Source organism: Salmo salar, chromosome ssa18 (genome assembly GCF_905237065.1).
Source record: "Salmo salar chromosome ssa18, Ssal_v3.1, whole genome shotgun sequence".
Taxonomy (NCBI): domain Eukaryota; kingdom Metazoa; phylum Chordata; class Actinopteri; order Salmoniformes; family Salmonidae; genus Salmo; species Salmo salar.
The window spans coordinates 13,815,698-13,834,792 of record NC_059459.1 but is presented as its reverse complement, the minus strand read 5'-3'; the positions used below and the strand labels follow the sequence as shown (position 1 = coordinate 13,834,792).

Here is a 19,095-nt window from a genome sequence, read left to right as displayed (position 1 = left end):
GAACTCTGTGAAGCATTTATTTGGGCTGCAATTTCTGAGGCTGGTATCCTCTGCAGCAGAGGTAACTCCGGGTCTTCCTTTCCTGTGGCAGTCCTCATGAGAATCATTCATCATAGCGCTTGATGGTTTTTGCGACTGCGCTTGAACAAACGTTCAAAGTTCTTGACATTTTCCGCATTGACTGACCTTCATGTCTTAAGGTAATGATGGCCTGTCATTTCTCTTTGCTTATTTGAGCTGTTCTTGCCATAATATGAACTTGATATTTACCAAATAGGGCTATCTTCTGTATACCATCCCTACCTTGTCACAGCACAACTGATTGGCTCAAACACATTAAGCAGGAAAGAAATTCCACAAATTAACTTTTAACAAGGCACACCTGTTAATTGAAATGCTTTCCAGGTGACTACCTCATGAAGTTGGTTGAGAGAATGCCAAGAGTGTGCAAAGTTGTTTTCAAGGCAAAGGGTGGGTACTTTGAAGAATCTGAAATATATACAATATATTTTGATTTGTTTAACAGTTATTTTTATTTTTTATTTTTATTATTTCTTTTGGTTACAACATGATTCCATATGTGTTCATAGTTTTGATGTCTTCTACAATGTAGAAAATAGTAAAAACAATGAAAAACCCTTGAGTGATTTAGTGTGTCCAGACTTTTGACTGGTACTGTATGGATTACCAAAAAGTGTCTTTTTGCCAAAATGCCAAATTTAATGGACTCAGATGGTGGTCAGTTTTTAACCTGTTGCTCAACTGTTGAATCTAAACTGGGGTGGATTTTTGTGGAAGTGGAACACATGGAGAAATCTAACAGGATCAAACCTTAGCCTCGACTTAACAATCAAGACTACGTCTTTCACAATCTGTGTACTGTTACTGTAATATTAACGAGATGTTTCCTGAAACCACCCACAGTGTGAGGTGTTGAGGAGACACGGTTTTGGGGAGACCCTAGTCTGGAGTTGGCCTAAAAAAAGGCTATATTAGCCCCGTGAAACATGGCAGGCCTGGTGTGCTGGGTGTTCCCTTACATGCCATATAAGGGACCCCCCCCTCCCACTGCCACTGTGCTATTGCTTTCTGCAGTGGGGTGACTATTCTTAGGCTGTCACTTCAGCTCATCTAAACAGGCAAGACCTCTCTTCCTCTGGCTCTCTATTCTCTTCTGTCTCTCTTTCTCTCATTATTTAAAAAGGGTTGGGCGTGAATTACATATTTGTCTGTGGCTGTACTGGGTTGGTTTTTAATTTGCTGTGCTCCCAGTCTCATTTGACATTTCGGGGAGATATTGTATCTTTTCTTGTCCTCATCTGTACTTTTTTTATTTATTTTTTTTACACCTTTTTTTTTCTGCTTTCAGAGGCTACTTGGCTCCTGCCCCACCCGCTCTACCTCCATTTTTGGACACCACTTTGCGGGAAGATTAAACAACACAAGCAATCAACGCCTTTGGAAGAATGAGTAGCTACAATATTTCTCTGAGTGGGCCGGCCCCATGGGGCTTCCGATTGCAGGGAGGCAAGGACTTCAACATGCCCCTGACCATCTCCAGGGTAAGAGCTTGAGTCATCCAATTCAAAGTACATATAACCATACTTTGTACACACACACACACACACACACACACACACACACACACACACACACACACACACACACACACACACACACACACACACACACACACACACACACACACACACACACACACACACACTCAAATCAAATCAAATGTATTTATATAGCCCTTCGTACATCAGCTGATATCTCAAAGTGCTGTACAGAAACCCAGCCTAAAACCCCAAACAGCAAGCAATGCATGTGAAAGAAGCACGGTGGCTAGGAAAAACTCCCTAGGAAAAACTCCCTAGAAAGGCCAAAAACCTAGGAAGAAACCTAGAGAGGAACCAGGCTATGAGGGGTGGCCAGTCCTCTTCTGGCTGTGCCGGGTGGATATTATAACAGAACATGGTCAAGATGTTAAAATGTTCATAAATGACCAGCATGGTCAAATAATAATAATCATAGTAGTTGTCGAGGGTGCAACAAGCACGTCCGGTGAACAGGTCAGGGTTCCATAGCCGCAGGCAGAACACACACACACACACACACGAAGATATTTATACATCCCATAGCCCATGTGTTTTTTGACCAATGAGATGATCCTTTGTCCGGCATTAAGCTTGAATCTCAATGTTGTGGTTTATTTGACGGTCAGTGCTTGAAGCAGTCACCCAACCCTTGTATGACGTCAAATATTGTATTACTGCTACGGTACTAGTACAGTACCTGGGTATGTTAAACATGGTGGTCCTTTTTGGGAAGTTTGGTTTATTTGATTGTTTGTTTGGGATGCAGTGTTATTATAGTAGTTTCAATACATTTTGTCTCATTGGTTGGTATCATTGTGTGGTATTGAAAATCCAGTACTAAAGCTTGGCCTTTGCTGAAGTCTGAGAATATGCTTTGTTGTGTTCACCTTTTACTGTAGTAGTATGTTCACCTTACACATTGTAAAGCCCTAAAGACCATGCATAAAAGGATGGTAAAACTCTGTCATGTGAACATAGAAACCGAAATTGGTGGATGGTGAGGATGTAGGCCTACTTGTGTATTTTCAGTCTGGAATCATGGCATGGCGTATATAGTTACTTCAGTTGCTACTCCAGGTGTGGTTATGCCTTTTTGAGTGTTGCGTTTGTGCTGTCATGACCCAATATGTGGGTTCATTGCCCTTTCCTCTGAAAAACCTGAACCGATTTTTCACCCTGTAATTTTGAGTTTTCTAGGTGTATTTCCCCACTTAGTTTTAGCACCGCAAGTAGGAAGGGGTTTTCTGGGAAGAACAAATACATTTTCTATGAACACCAATCTATCAATGCCATTCAAATAGATATTTGTAGAAGATATATTTCTTAGCAGAAACGAGGAAACACGCTGGAATAACAGGAGTCTGCTAGGTGTGCTCTGGTGTGTGTGTTCCTGAAGCATATGTGTTCATAACGGGTGCATCTTTGGATATATGTGCATAACTCACTTGTAGATTACCTTGACAGTATGTTAGGACTGGTACCTGTAAAATGTTAGTGCGTGTGTGTGTGTGCGCGCACGGACGGGTCCTTTTCTATTCCTAGGCCCCAGGTGAGGAAAGTCTCTCCACTCAGTTGTGTGACTGGCTGGCATTTGAGGAACCTGAGGTTGGCGAAAATAGAGGCGTATAATTAGACCCAGGGGTGTCAAACAGTGGCGTTTGGATGTGCTCCACAATGAAAGGATTCAATGGCGTTCCCGTCACCCATCCACACATACGTTGTGGCCACGGAACAATGTTCACTGGACAGGCTCTCCATGGACTGGTTTTCAGCACCCACGCCACAGAATCGAAATGATGCACAGCCAGATGCCGTGCCTGTCAAGGTAATATCTCTGTCTTGCTAGGGAGGTTTATTCTGCACATCAGAGAGGCAGAAGTTGGCAAGGAGAATGCAGCTATTTCCAAATCAACCTATTGCCCCGTCTCCTTACTTGATCTGAAAGGATTGGAGAAGTGTAAGGCACACAGTAAAAAGTCCACCTACTGTAGCATTTCAAAGGGCAAAGTAGTATAGCTACTACTATTGTTAATACAGTCCTTTCAGATCTACAGGAAGTGCATAGGGATAGGGGCAAGGGGTCCATTTGGAATTGGGGCATACATGTAGCCTCAGCACGCACAAACTTTGATTTCAGTGAGCCTCTAGAACTGGTTGTTGAATACCTTACTGTACAGTCTTGTATAGAGGAGGCCTGCAAGCTGGACTCTCCAGTCTGCAGCACAGGAGCACAAGGCCCAGTCACTCAGCACACTGACAGGTGGAGAGGAACTTCCGCCTGCTTAGAGCCGCTGCACCCGCCTATAAATAGTTCCTGTCCCACTGGTGGACAATGCTGTTTGTTTGGGTGGTCCATGACTGCTGTCTCTTTTTTTCCATAGCCAGGTGTGACAGAGAGAGAGAATGTGTGTTGTGTTGTAGCCTACATACTTTGTGTGCACTGTATGATAGAGAGGGCAGTTAAGGGGGTGGGGGGGATTGGGTTGGGTTGTTAAATTGCTGATGACCAAGCTGCTGCTTGTGTCACTCACATGTGATGGCCTAGACTGCACACCCTCAGCCCTGTACACACATACTGCACAGCTCCTGTGGTGGTTCCAATTACCCATGTCATGTTACAGTATGTCCGTGATAGAGCTAGCTACATAAGATCTAGCACTGTGAGACAGATCCCCAGGGGCAAGGTCTGGTTGGATGGATTATGGCTGTAAATAGATGTGTTGTGTTAGAAGGTGCTTTGTGTGCGGTACAGCTCAAGCGACTTAAAACATTTAAAAAAAATTAAATCTGAAACATTATCATAACAGTATAGCTATGAAGTTTGAGTAAACTTCCATGATGCGGGCACAAGTAACATTCCATTTTTGAGGCTGTAGATTAATCTTCCCATTTGTCTGCATGCTTTACTGTATATTAAGCTGGGTTTATCAGGGTTAGAATAGTTAAAGGGATTTTCGGGTACTTTTGTATACTTTTTAGCCAGTAGTTCTGAAAGTAGCACTCACGAGCCAAAAGTGGTCCCCGAAAATTGCGTACTAGGTCGCATATGTGCAGATACTTTCTAAATACGCTGTATTATTATTTTTTATTTAACTAGGCAAGTCAGTTAAGAACAAATTCTTATTTACAATGGCGGCCTAGAAACAGTGGGTTAACTGCCTTGTTCAGGGGCAGAAAGACAGATTTTTACCTTGTCAGCTCGGGGATTCGATCTAGCAACCTTTCGGTTACTGGCACAACGCTCTAACCACTAGGCTACCTGTCGCCCCAGCAAGTCACTTAAGTATTCAGACACCTTGACTTATTCCACATTTTGTTATGTTGTTATGTTATTCTAAAATGGATTTAAAAAAAGGTCCACAAGAACAGTGGCCTCCATCATTCTTAAATGAAATAAGTTTGGAACCACCAAGACTCTTCCTAGAGCTGGCCGCCCGGCCAAAGTAAGCAATCTGGGGAGAAGGGCCTTGGTCAGGGAGGTGACCAAGAAACCGATGGTCACTCTGACAGAGCTCTAGGGTTCCTCTGTGGAGATGGGAGAACCTTCCAGAAGGACAACCATCTTTGCAGCACTCCACCAATCAGGGTTTATGGTAGAGAGGCCAGACGGAAGCCACTCCTCAGTAAAAGGCACATGACAGCCCGCTTGGAGTTTGCCAAAAGGCCCCTAAAGACACTCAGGCCATGAGAAACAAGATTCTCTGGTCTGATGAAACCAAGATGAAACTCTTTTGCCTGAATGCCAAGCGTCACATCTGGAGGAAACCTGGCAGTATCATGCTGTGGCAATGTTTTTCAGCAGCAGAGACTGGGAGACTTGTCAGGACTGAGGGAAAGATGAACGGAGCGAAGAACAGAGATCCTTGATGAAAACCTGCTCCAGAGCACTTAGGACCTCCGACTGGGGCAAAATTTCACCTTTCAACAGGACAATGACCCTAAGCACACAGCCAAGACAACGCAGGAGTGGTTTCGGGACAAGTCTCTGAACGTCCTTGAGTGGCCCAGCAAAAACCCGGACATGGCAGTGCCGCTCCCCATCCAATCTGACAGAGCTTGAAAGGATCTGGAGAGAAGAATGGGAGAAACTCCCCAAATACAGGTGTGCTAAGATTGTAGCATCATACCCAAGAAGAGTCGAGGCTGTAATCACTGCTTCAACAAAGTACTGAGTAAAGGGTATGAATACTTATATAAATGTAATATTTCAGTTAATTGAAGAAAATTCTAAACCTGTTTTTGCTTTGTCATTATGGGGTATTGTGTGTAGATTAGATTGACGTGTATAAAAACCAACAATTTAATCAATTTTAGAATATGACTGTAACATAACAAGATGTGGAAAAAGTCAAGGGGTCTGAATGCTTTCAGAATGCACTGTATGTGCACCACATCATTGCTCTCTCTCTCTGCTATGGATGAATCATGTGCATCTTGCTAGCTGTCACTCATATGGCAAGGGACTGAAGCTCATTGGTTGAACTGGAATGGCTAGGGGGCTGGCCCACGTGGGGGGGAAATGTAGGGAAAATGGCGCAGCACAGCATCCAGAAAAACAGTTTTTTTTCAAACTAGGGGTTTTGTGGCTAATTGAGGGAAGATGGTAATTGTGATGGATTTATGAACTACACGTTGACACATCCAACCCAGAGCGGGAGGTTTGAAAAATACTTAGTAGTCACGAATGTTCTGGAGCATGTCTTAAACGCTAGGTCTGGCTTTGGGTACACTGCAACAGGTTAAGAGCTCTGTCTAACTTTATACAAAATACCTGGTTCAATGTGGTTCAAAATACCTCTTCCAAAATGTGCTAATTCATTACATTTAAAAAATATATTTTTATTCATCTACATGTATGTGTGGGCTTGTGTAATATATATGAATTAGATACCATCACCTTTGCCTGTGAAATGTAACTTCAATTCTTGGCTTAAGTTTAAAGCATTTGAGCTCAGTCTGTTGCCTAAGATGCAATGGAACAAATCAACCCCGGTGGTTTGGTTCATGTGAAATGTTTATAATTCATTGATACCCTGGAATTGTAGATATCTACATTAGATAATGGCCCCTGTCTCATAGAGGCGATAACAACCGTGTAGACCAGGGTTATTGAACTCTGTTTGCCCCAGGGGCCGCATTCGGTCTTCATTGAGGTTCCTTGCCATCAACATTTGCAAAAAATTGTCCTATTGTTTTTGGAATTTTTAATGCTCTCTCACTGTCTAATGATTATTAGTGAGCTGGACCATCAAGAAACTGTATGAATGTAGGTCCATTATAATTTCTACACAGTTTCAATTTAAAAAAAATGTAATTACTCAAACCACCTGCGGGCCGGATTGGAGCGCCCGGGCCGTAAATTTGACATCCCTGGTGTAGAGGTGAAAACAGGAGTGATGCTAATGCAGTTACCATATGGGAAGCACGAACTTGAAACCCTGCTATAATATCAAGCAGCAGACCATGATAAATACCTCACAGTGAGGTTGGGATGAAAATAAACCTTGTTGGAAGAGGGGCCTTTCAAAAAAATATTTCCTCCGTTTTCAAGTGGGGCACTTAATTTGTCCACATTCCATAGTCCGTCCTGGCTGGCTTGCATGTGACTTGGCTTCTTTGTGTGAGAGAAATCAGCTGCTGTCTCTGTCGTCCTCGAGAAAACGACTCATCAAATAAAACTTTATTTGTCACATGCGCCAAATACAACAAGTGTATACCTTACCGTGAAATGCTTATTTACAAGCCCTTAACCAATAGTGCAGTTCAAATAGAGTTAAGAAAATATTTACCAGATAAATTGAGGTAAAAATAATAGAAAAAAAGGTAACACAATAACAACAATATGAAGCTATATACAGGGGGTATCGGTACTGAGTCAGTGTGCGGGGGTACAGGTTAGTTGAGGTAATTTGTACATATAGGTAGGGGTGAAGTGACTATGCATAGATAATAAACAGCGAGGCGCAGCAGTGTTCAAAACAAATGGAGGGGGGGGTCAATGTAATAGTCCGGTGGCCATTTGATTAATTGTTCAGCAGTCTTATGGCTTGGGTGTAGAAGCTGTTAAGGAGCCTTTTGGTCCTAGACTTGGCGCTCCAGTTCTGCTTGCCGTGCGGTAGCAGAGAGAACAGTCTATGACTTGGGTGACTCTTTGAGTCTCTGACAATTTTATGGGCTTTCCTCTGACACCGCCTACTATATAGGTCCTGGATGGCAGGAAGCTTGGCCCCAGTGATGTATTGGGCCGTACGCACTACCCCCTGTAGCGCCTTATGGTCAGATGCTGAGCAGTTGCCATACCAGGCGGTGATGCAACCGGTCAGGATGCTCTCGATGGTGCAGCTGTAGAACCTTTTCAGAATCTGGGGAGCCATGCCAAATCTTTTCAGTCCCCTGAGGGGGAAAAGGTTTTGTTGTGCCCTCTTCACGACTGTCTTGGTGTGTTTGGACCATGATAGTTCGTTGGTGATGTGGACACCAAGGAACTTGAAACTCTCGACCCGCTCCACTACAGCCCCGTCGATCTTAATGGGGGCCTGTTCGGCCCGCCTTTTCCTGTAGTCCACGATCAACGCATCTCGGCTTCCTCGGATGTGAGTCACCATTTTATTGGATTATATTATTCCCCATATTTACGAGGGAGCACTGTGACATTTCCTTTTAATATTGGACTGCTATTAAAAACTAATGTGGCCTTCATAAGATGTCTGAGATAAATGTCAGCAAGGAGATCCATTAACTCGGAAAACGAAATGTGTACATAGCAAACCTCTGGGGTCCAGTAAGGAGAATAGCACTGTATTGGAAAAGGGGCATACCTAGTTAGTTCTATAATTGAAATGTGTCTTCTGCATTTAACCCCTCTGAATCAGAGAGGTGCAGGGGGCTTCCTTAATCGACATCCACGTCATTGGCTCCCGGGGAACAGTGGGTTAACTGCCTTTCTCAGGGGCAGAACGACAGATTTTTACCTTGTCAGCTCGGGGATTCGATCCTGCAACCTTTCGGTTACTGGCCCAACACTCTAACCGCGCTATTGGTGCCACATGCAGGATTGCTGGTTGTGATATGATCCTTTCTATTCTGCGTGGCCTGTTATGACACCTTGGCTCGCAACAATTCATGTTATCAAGAAGTTTATGGGACTCATGAAAGTGATTAAAACAAAATGTAATTTATTTGAGCTTCTTCAACTGTCCTCCAATATAGCCTCAGAAGATCATGTTTTACAACAGGCTTTAATCTGATCTGTAATAATCCTTTATGGAAATTCTGTTTGCAGTTTGTGGCCTCAGCTGTGTCATGCTGCTATTAAAATGTGTCTCTTCTCCTCCCCTGGGCAGTGGCCTAAGTTGTTGAGTTTCGAGTGTCTTCTTACCTTCCGCAATAGTATTTGTTTCAATTGAGGGAGGGCTGGTTATCCAACACAGAAGGGCTCATGTGACAGTTTAGGTTAAAGCTTCTTGGCTGTAGTATGTTGCGGTGAAGTGGTCATTGCTTACGGCCTTTAGTCTGGCTGTGAGATTTGATATTGACAGATGAACACAAATCCCCTTGAGTGGATGCGGGTGATTATGTTCTTTCTGTTTGAGTGTCGGGCCCGAGATCGAGGGCAAATGGGGCCATGCTGTCAAACTTTAGAGTCATTGCCTCTCATACACTGATCCTCATGTTGGGTATGTGACCCTGTCTGTGACTAGATGGATTTGACGAGCTGATTCGTTCATTCAAATCAGTAAATGCAGTAGACCATCCGTCACTAAACACGTCTAATTATCTTAACATAGGCTAAATGCAACCTGGTGTGAAGGTGAAGTACATCATGTTTTATAGGCAATATCTAGTAGAATAGCGCTGTCTATTTAACCCTTGGACCGCTGAGTTGTAAACCTTGTAGAGCGTCGGCCTTGTAGATTTGACATAAATCAGTGTTATACACTAGACTTAAATACTGTACCTGTCTTAGAACCAGCAGACAAGGCACACCCTCTAAACCCATCTGGTGTACATTAGATGAATGTCAAACTTCTCCCCTTGCCCCCAGGATTTAACAAGGTCTGCTTGATGCAGTTTGTACCCTTTTCAATTTACTGTGCGGTCTGAATTCCCCCAGTTCTCCGAATCCATACGGAATTAAGGGGGTTTATGTATAGTTTTATGGGCCGTATCTTCCTCCCCTGTTAAATAGTTTTATGGGCCGTATCTTCCTCCCCGGTTAAATTCCCCACTTCCTATCAATCAAGCTCGCTGCAACTCTAAACAAGATGTAACCATCCCCCCACAGTAGCAGACTGAAGATGGAGGTCCTGAGCAGTCAGTGGGCTGCTGGCTCTGTCTGATAACGTGTCTGTGATGTTAGCCCGGGTCTCACAGGCCTCTACATTCCAGCACCCTCCCTCCTCCAGGCCTGTGGTACGAGAGCCAGTGACTGGGGCTGCTGACAGGCAAGGCTGTTTTTAGCAAGCCACTGAAGGTCAGCGCTGCTCGGCAGATTGTGAGGGCTATATATACCAGCAGTGCCCACCTCCACCCCGGTCAGGGGACCGGGTTGGGACTTAGAGCCTGGGGTTCCCAGTAACTCGGCCTCTCTTAGCTGTCCGTTGGTGTCAATGGTGGGTAAATGTCTCCTGGAGCCTATGATGGCTGTGTTCTCATGGTGTTTAATCGCTGTTACTTCGAGGTAATCTGGACTGTTGACCTGTGAAGAAGCATTAAGGCTTTCCCAAGGCGGACTAGGACTGCTGGGTAGAGCAGGGGTGTGGGGGAAAGGATATCGGGTCACCCTGATTCTTCTTGCGCTTGCTAGCAGAAACTAACCCAAGACTCAAACTTTGGTCTTCAAGTATGTGGCTTGTAAAATTACACATATTTTGGACAAATTAAACACTTATTCTGTGTAAATTTGGTGTAGACCTTATTTTCCCCTGAAATGAATACCGTACTAGCGAGAGACCTTCTGGGTTTTTAAGTGTTTTCCTCTCATAAACCTGTTGTTAATTTATGTAAAAGCATTGGGTGTACTTTTGAAACTTCAGAATGATCTTGTGAAAGAGCAGTTTGAATTAATACGTATTGAATAAATGTGTAGGGGAAATATAGATGAATCAAATCAGAAGTTCTGTATACTGTGTCATGATAAGTGGACAAACCCATAATGAACAAAATATGAACCAAACCATGATCTGATGAAGCGATTCCATCATGGCAGTGGCAGGCCAGTGAAACTGTGATACAAGAGTGTGGGGCTTCATTTCAGCATATCTATACTGTAGCTCTTTGGCTGGCAATCACTCTTTCTTTAGTTAGCTACTGTGTTTCTGACTCTTTGCTGATTTCCCTCTTTCTTTCGCTCTCTAGTTTTCTCCCTTTGCCTTTCTCTCTTTCAATTCAAAGGGCTTTATTGGCATGGGAAACATATGTTGTAGATCATAAACAAAAGTGAAATTAAAAATGAACAGTAAACACTCATAAACGTTCCAAAGGAATAGAGACATTTCTAATGTCATTATGGCTATATATTTCTCCTTTCGAGCTCTCTCTGTCTCTCTCTGTCTCTCTGTCTCTCTCTGTCTCTCGGTGTGTGTGTGAGACCCCACTTTCCCCCATGGTCTTTGCCTGGCCCATAGAACAGGCTAGTCCTTTGTGTGTTGTGAGTGCACATGAGATTTGAGCTGGCACATCAGCCAGCCATTCACCCAGATATCAATAGACCAGAATTGGGGTGGAGGGTTAGTACAGGTTTTGTGAGCCAGTTGGTAATCCACTCCTCACCCTCTCTCAAGCCCTTTGTTTTTCCTGGTTGCCCCAACATTTCCTCTTGTTATTTGCTTTGTGGCTCCAGTGAGAAACAAAAGTTTCAATGAACTTGGATTTTGTAGCTTATTTAAGTCAGCGCCCCCCGAGAGAAAGTTTTCCATTTTAGTCATCATTGGGGGAAAGATTGTCTAAAAACGGAGCAACGCCTGTTGCATGTTTTACTCCAGGAGCAATGTAATCACTGTGTTATCTCATTTCCTGCATTATTACGGCGTGACCCTGGTGGTCAACATGACTGTAAGATGGAGGGGTTCACTAGTAACTCTTTGATCAAACTATCGTTTCCTCTATGGCACCAATTGTAATAGAGTTGACTTGACTGACCAGTGGAGCACAAACACCATTATAAATACAACGTATATTTATCAATCAAATGTATTTATAAAGCCCTTTTTACATCAGCCTAAAACCCCAAACAGCAAGCAATGTAAGATGTAGAAGCACCGTGGCTAGGAAAAACTCCCTAGAAAGGCAGGAACCTAGGAAGAAACTTAGAGGAACCAGGCTATGAGGGGTGGCCAGTCCTCTTCTGGCTGTGCCGGGTGGAGATTATAACAGAACATGGCCAAGATGTTCAAACATTCATAGATGACCAGCAGGGTCAGATGATGATAATCATCATCATCATCATCATCATCACAGTGGTTGTAGAGGGTGCAACAGGTCAGCATCTCAGGAGTCAATGACAGTTGGCTTTTCATAGCCGATCATTCAGAGTTCGAGACAGCAGGTGCGGTAGAGAGAGTCCCCTCTTTGGGACGGCATGGAGGAGCACATTTATTTATTTATTTATTTATTTATTTATTTTTCCTTTCATACTTCAGCTATTTGCACATTGTTACAACACTTGACATAGCAAACAATATAACAGTTGAAATGTCTATATTCTTTAAAAAAAATTGTGAGTGTAATGTTTACTGTATTTATTTCCCTTGTTTATTTCCCTTTTTGTTTGTCTATTCCACTTGCCTTGACAGTATAAACATATGTTACTAATGCCAATAAAGCCTTTTTAAATTGAATAGAGAGATGAGGAGAAAGAGAGAGAGCAGCTGTCTCTTACAAACAACATCCAACATCCAATGACTCAGACAGTGGGGTCACAATGGACAGGGAGGGTGTGCTTTGATCCTGCCAGTCTCGGTTTCTCGGTCTGTGCCTATAGAAATTGTTAGGGTAAGACCCAGCTGCTGCATTGCACCAGAGTTGTGGGAGTTAATCCCTCAGACAAATGATACATTTTCAGACATTCACTGAGTACAGTTTGATTTATTCATGGATGATGACAATAATAAATATTTAGAGGGGCTTGATCAGATTTTTTTGAGGGGGGGAGAAACTATTTTAGTTAAAAAATGGTGGTGTTTTAGTCTCTTTTTCAAATTATTATTTTAATCACAACCTTTTTATATAGCAAAGCATACATTATATTAATAAGCTCCTGTCAATTGTCCTGGACCCTGTCATAAACGATGACTGTCATCATTCTTTTCCCTCAATATTAATGTGAGAAGCAGCACGGACACAATGTCTAGGAGCTCCAGTAATACAGTATGACTGGCTCAGGAGCTTTTCCTTACCATGATCAAGAAACACTTTATTTAGGGACAGGAGTTTATGACAAACCACTCTGAGATCCAGCAGGGGTTTTGGCAGTAGAATAGAAAGTCAGTTTTACTGATTGAGTGTGGGGCAATCAATAGCCATTAATGGCTTTTGAAGGGCCTTAGATTGTGGTTTAGCAGTGACCCATCTGTAAAAATGTACTGTACACCAGGAATGTCATTATTACCTCTGTCCACAGAGGAGATTGTCATCGGTTATATTCGCTGTCCCAATGGTCAGTTTCCTCTGCGGTACTCAGGACTCCCCACTAAATACAGCAGCAGGCTCTGTGTTTTCCACAAGTACAGAGACTAGCCAGCCAAATAGAAAAAGTAGCCAGCCAGGCATCCCCCCTCGGGACGGAATGTGTTGTGGTGTTGTATTGAAAGACATTTAGTTTTTACAATTTAAATAACTGAAAATGTATGAATTCAGTGTATTGTTAGTAGTTTTGGATATTGTCTAGGCCTATATTATCAGGACTATTTTCCAAGAGGGCATTAAACCTTTTTAACATTTTAACCTGTCTTGAGATTAAAGTCTTATTTACAGGTTTACTGCAATATATTAAATGCCATTGTTCTTCAAATTAAGTAAATAGCCTCACATTATCTTGAAAAATAAATGTATTGTTTTGGGGAGGTGGGTCTGTTTTTTCCCATTGTTTTTTTTCACACTCAAAAGCACACTTAAAAAAAAAAAAATTGTTTTATGGACATTGCATGTTTTAAGTCCACAACAATGCAACCGCATGAGGAGACCCTTTTGAGATCTTGGAAAAATCTGAGATTTTTTTTTTGGGGGGGTGTAGTTACCCTTTAATTCAAGTGCACACCTAGCAAGAGGCTGTTGTTTATCAGTGTTTTTGTAGTGCACATGTGATGGTAGAGTTTGCAAATACTCACTGGATTGATGAAAATAATCACGATACCATTCTGCCAGGTAAGCATAGGCAACTTTGAAGTTAACCTTTAACTGAAGGTTTTTGGGAAAGCCTTTCCATCTAGACCTACCAGAAGACTGTTTTCATTAGCATCATCGCTAATGGTTACACAAGCTGTAGATGCGAGCATCATACACAGACAGGGGCATTCTCATTGCCTCGTATTTCCTGCAGCTTCCTGACAAATCACTTAATCGTTCTGTTAATGTCTTATGAAATGCTAAACTTGGTCAAATTAATACATTTTCACATTTAGGTTGATTCCCTACTAATTTCAAAAAAATGCCTGGATTCTGAAAGGGCCCCAATTATCATGTATGGAGCAGCATTACTCTCCACTACCTATTGTTCCTGCAGTGAAGATTCTTCATCTGACTTTATACATAGGCCTACCAGTAGCCTATGCAAATTAGGGAGCCAAATGAACAGCTCTTTCACCGATGCGATTTGGTAGGCTATCACTGACGAGAGTCACTCACTTTAGAGTCACTGTCAGGCAAGCCCCGACATCGAAAGGAAACCAAGGATATCCTTTGGTTTACTTGTCCCGATGTGAGCAACACACAGTAATTAGCCTAGGCCTACTATGCGCCACGACTCCGCATGGCTGTCTTTGTGAAACACGCAAAAGAAAATAAATTAAACTAATTATTATTAATTAGTTTAAGTCGTGGATTTCGACTCATCAGTACCACTTACGATACATTGGACGTGCAAATTCACGAGCATCATGCTCTCTCCCTCCGTGTAAAGAAATGTAACTGCAACCAGAGATCTGTAGGCTAGGCCTATATAATGACGAGATGCTTATGTCTCCGCACTAACAATGGGTGTCGTTGTCCCAAAGGCGGAAAGGCAAGCGACAAGTTTAGTTCCAAATTAAGCCCATAGAAATGCATTGGGCTTATTTTGGCAAGAGTGAAGTCACTCGCTTTGCCTCTTCTCACGGACGGATGAAGAAATCATAGGCCCCTGGCTGGCTACTCTGGTGGCTACTCTGACAAACAGAGATCAATCTGGTCTTGAATTCAAACAAACAATAGCCCAGGCCAATGAAGCTACACACAGATCGTACAATATTAGGAGTATATCTATCTATCTTATCTATCTATCTTATCTATCTATCTTATCTATCCTATCTAATCTATCTATCGCAGTCTGAAGTTTACATACACTTAGGTTGGAGTCATTAAAACTTGTTTGTCAACCACTCCACACATTTCTTGTTAACAAACTATACTTTTGGCAAGTCATTTAGGACATCTACTTTGTGCATGACACAAGTAATTTTTCCAACAATTGTTTACAGACAGATTATTTCAATAATTCACTGTATCACAATTCCAGTGGGTCAGAAGTTTACATACACTAAGTTGACTGTACCTTTAAACAGCTTGGAAAATTCCAGAAAATGATGTCATGGCTTTAGATGCTTCTGATTAGGCTAATTGACATCATTTGAGTCAATTGGAGGTGTACCTGTGGATGTATTTCAAGGCCTACCTTCAAACTCAGTGCCTCTTTGCTTGACATCATGGGAAAATCAAAAGAAATCAGCCAAGACCTCAGAAACAAAATTGTAGACCTCCACAAAGTCTGGTTCATCCCTGGGAGCAATTTCCAAGCGCCTGAAGGTACCACGTTCATCTGTACAAACAATAGTACTCAAGTATAAACACCATGGGCCCACGCAGCCATCATACCGCTCAGGAAGGAGACACATTCTGTCTCCTAGAGATGAACGTATTTTGCTGCGAAAAGTGCAAATCAATCCCAGAACAACAGCAAAGGACCTTGTGAAGATGCTGGATGAAACGGGTACAAAAGTATCTATATCCACAGTAAAGCGAGTCCTATATCGACATACCCTGAAAGGCCGCTCAGCAAGGAAGAAGCCACTGCTCCAAAACCGCCATAAAGCCAGACTACGGTTTGCAACTACACATGGGGACAAAGATTGTACTTTTTGGAGAGATGTCCTCTGGTCTGATGAAACAAAAATAGAACTGTTTGGCCATAATGACCATCGTTATGTTTGGAGGAAAAAGGGGGAGGCTTGCAAGCCGAAGAACACCATCCAAACCGTGAAGCACGGGGGTGGCAGCATCATGTTGGGGGAGTGCTTTACGTGGATATATTGAAGCAACATCTCAAGACATCAGTCAGGAAGTTAAAGCTTGGTCGCAAATGGATCTTCCAAATGGACAATGACCCCAAGCATACTTCCAAAGTTGTGGCAAAATGGCTTAAGGACAACAAAGTCAAGGTATTGGAGTGGCCATCACAAAGCCCTGACCTCAATCCCATAGAAAATGTGTGGGCAGAACTTAAAAAGCATGTGCTAGCAAGGAGGCCTACAAACCTGACTGTTACACCAGCTTTGTCAGGAGGAATGGGCCAAAATTCACCGAACTTATTGTGGGACGCTTGTGGAAGGCTACCTGAAATTTTTGACCCAAGTTAAACAATTTAAAAGCAATGCTACCAAATACTAATTGAGTGTACGTAAACTTCTGAGCCACTGGGAATGTGATGAAAGAAATAAAAGCTGAAATAAAGCATTCTCTCTGCTATTATTCTGACATTTCACCTTCAGAGAGAGGTTGACGCTCTGATAACATTCAGTATCAAAAATAGACAATCAGAAAGGGGGCAAATACTTTTTCACAGCACTGTATATACACTGCTCAAAAAAATAAAGGGAACACTAAAATAACACATCCTAGATCTGAATGAATGAAATAATCTTATTAAATACTTTTTTCTTTACATAGTTGAATGTGCTGACAACAAAATCACACAAATAATCAATGGAAATCCCATTTATCAACCCATAGAGGTCTGCATTTGGAGTCACACTCAAAATTAAAGTGGAAAACCACACTACAGGCTGATCCAACTTTGATGTAATGTCCTTAAAACAAGTCAAAATGAGGCTCAGTAGTGTGTGTGGCCTCCACGTGCCTGTATGACCTCCCTACAACGCCTGGGCATGCTCCTGATGAGGTGGCGGATGGTCTCCTGAGGGATCTCCTCCCAGACCTGGACTAAAGCATCCGCCAACTCCTGGACAGTCTGTGGCGTTGGTGGATGGAGCGAGACATGATGTCCCAGATGTGCTCAATTGGATTCAGGTCTGGGGAACGGGCGGGCCAGTCCATAGCATCAATGCCTTCCTCTTGCAGGAACTGCTGACACACTCCAGCCACATGAGGTCTAGCATTGTCTTGCATTAGTAAGAACCCAGGGGCAACCGCACCAGCATATGGTCTCACAAGGGGTCTGAGGATCTCATCTCGGTACCTAATGGCAGTCAGGCTACCTCTGGCGAGCACATGGAGGGCTGTGCGGCCCCCCAAAGAAATGCCACCCCACACCATGACTGACCCACCGCCAAACCAGTCATGCTGGAGGATGTTGCAGGCAGCAGAACGTTCTCCACGGCGTCTCCAGACTCCCGTCTGTCACATGTGCTCAGTGTGAACCTGCTTTCATCTGTGAAGAGCACAGGGCCCCAGTGGCGAATTTGCCAATCTTGGTGTTCTCTGGCAAATGCCAAACGTCCTGCACGGTGTTGGGCTGTAAGCACAACCCCCACCTGTGGACGTCGGGCCCTCATACCACCATCATGGAGTCTGTTTCTGACCGTTTGAGCAGACACATGCACATTTGTGGCCTGCTGGAGGTCATTTTGCAGGGCTCTGGCAGTGCTCCTCCTGCTCCTCCTTGCACAAAGGCGGAGGTAGCGGTCCTGCTGCTGGGTTGTTGCCCTCCTACGGCCTCCTCCACGTCTCCTGATGTACTGGCCTGTCTCCTGGTAGCGCCTCCATGCTCTGGACACTACGCTGACAGACACAGCAAACCTTCTTGCCACAGCTCGCATTGATGTGCCATCCTGGATGAGCTGCACTACCTGAGCCACTTGTGTGGGTTGTAGACTCCGTCTCATGCTACCACTAGAGTGAAAGCACCGCCAGCATTCAAAAGTGACCAAAACATCAGCCAGGAAGCATAGGAACTGAGAAGTGGTCTGTGGTTACCACCTGCAGAACCACTCCTTTATTGGGGGTGTCTTGCTAATTGCCTATAATTTCCACCTGTTGTCTATTCCATTTGCACAACAGCATGTGAAATGTATTGTCAATCAGTGTTGCTTCCTAAGTGGACAGTTTGATTTCACAGAAGTGTGATTGACTTGGAGTTACATTGTGTTATTTAAGCGTTCCCTTTATTTTTTTGAGCAGTATATTTGATTATTTTTGTTTTTCTGCTTCTTGGGCCCTCAGCCCCAGTAAGTCCCTGCATTAATCCAGCCCTGTTTACACCCCTTGACTTTGATTTTTTTTTTGTTACTGGCCTACGCACAATACCCCATAATGTCAAAGTGGATTTATTTTTTTATTAATATAAAATAAAAAGCAGAAATGTCTTGAGTAAATAAGTATTCAACCCTTTTGTTATGGCAAGCCTAAATAAGTTCAGGAGTAAAGATTTGTTTAACAAGTCACATAAGTTGCATGGACTCACTCTGTGGGAAATTGTGTTTTTGACTGTATGTTTGTTTATCCCATGTGTAACTCTGTGTTGTTTTTGTCACACTTCTTTCCTTTATCTTGGTCAGGTCGCAGTTGTAAATGAGAACTTGTTCTCAACTGGCCTACCTGGTTAAATAAAGGTGAAATAAAAAATAATAATAGCTATTCAAAACCATGTTAAACACCATCTCATCTCTGTACCCCACACATACAATTATCTGTAAGGTCTCTCAGTCAAGCAGTGAATTACAAAGACCAGGGAGGTTTTCCAATGCCTCACAAACAAGGGCATCTATTGGTAGATGGGTAGTAAAAAAAGCAGACATTGAAAATCCTTTTAAGCATAGTGAAGTTATTAATTACACTTTGGATGGTGTTTCAATACACTCAGTCACTACAAAGATACAGGCCTCCTTCCTAACTCAGTAGCCGGAGAGGGAGGAAACCGGGATTTCACTATGTGGCCAATGGTGACTTTAAAACAGAGTTTAATGGCTGTGATATAAAAAAATTTTTAGGATGGATCAACAACATTGTAGTTACCCTGAAATACTAACCTAAATTACAGCGTAAAGAGGAAGCCTGAAAGAAATAA

At 42.9% G+C, this 19,095-nt stretch overlaps 1 protein-coding gene across 4 annotated transcripts in view; it reads left to right on the top strand.

Moving 5' to 3' along the window:
• Positions 1 to 1,028: 1,028 nt before the first annotated feature.
• ldb3 (LIM domain binding 3) overlaps positions 1,029 to 19,095 on the top strand; it is a 40,787-nt gene continuing 22,720 nt past the window's right edge. For 2 of the 4 annotated variants that reach the window (XM_045700415.1, XM_045700414.1), the window contains exon 1: positions 3,274 to 3,426. In XM_045700415.1, coding sequence (XP_045556371.1) covers positions 3,289 to 3,426 — 138 coding nt within the window. In that variant the 5' untranslated portion in view covers positions 3,274 to 3,288. Of the gene's footprint in view, positions 1,140 to 1,182; positions 1,245 to 1,369; positions 1,563 to 3,273; positions 3,427 to 19,095 lie in introns of those variants that run through there. The other 2 variants (XM_014153925.2, NM_001139663.1) reach the window with 2 other exon arrangements.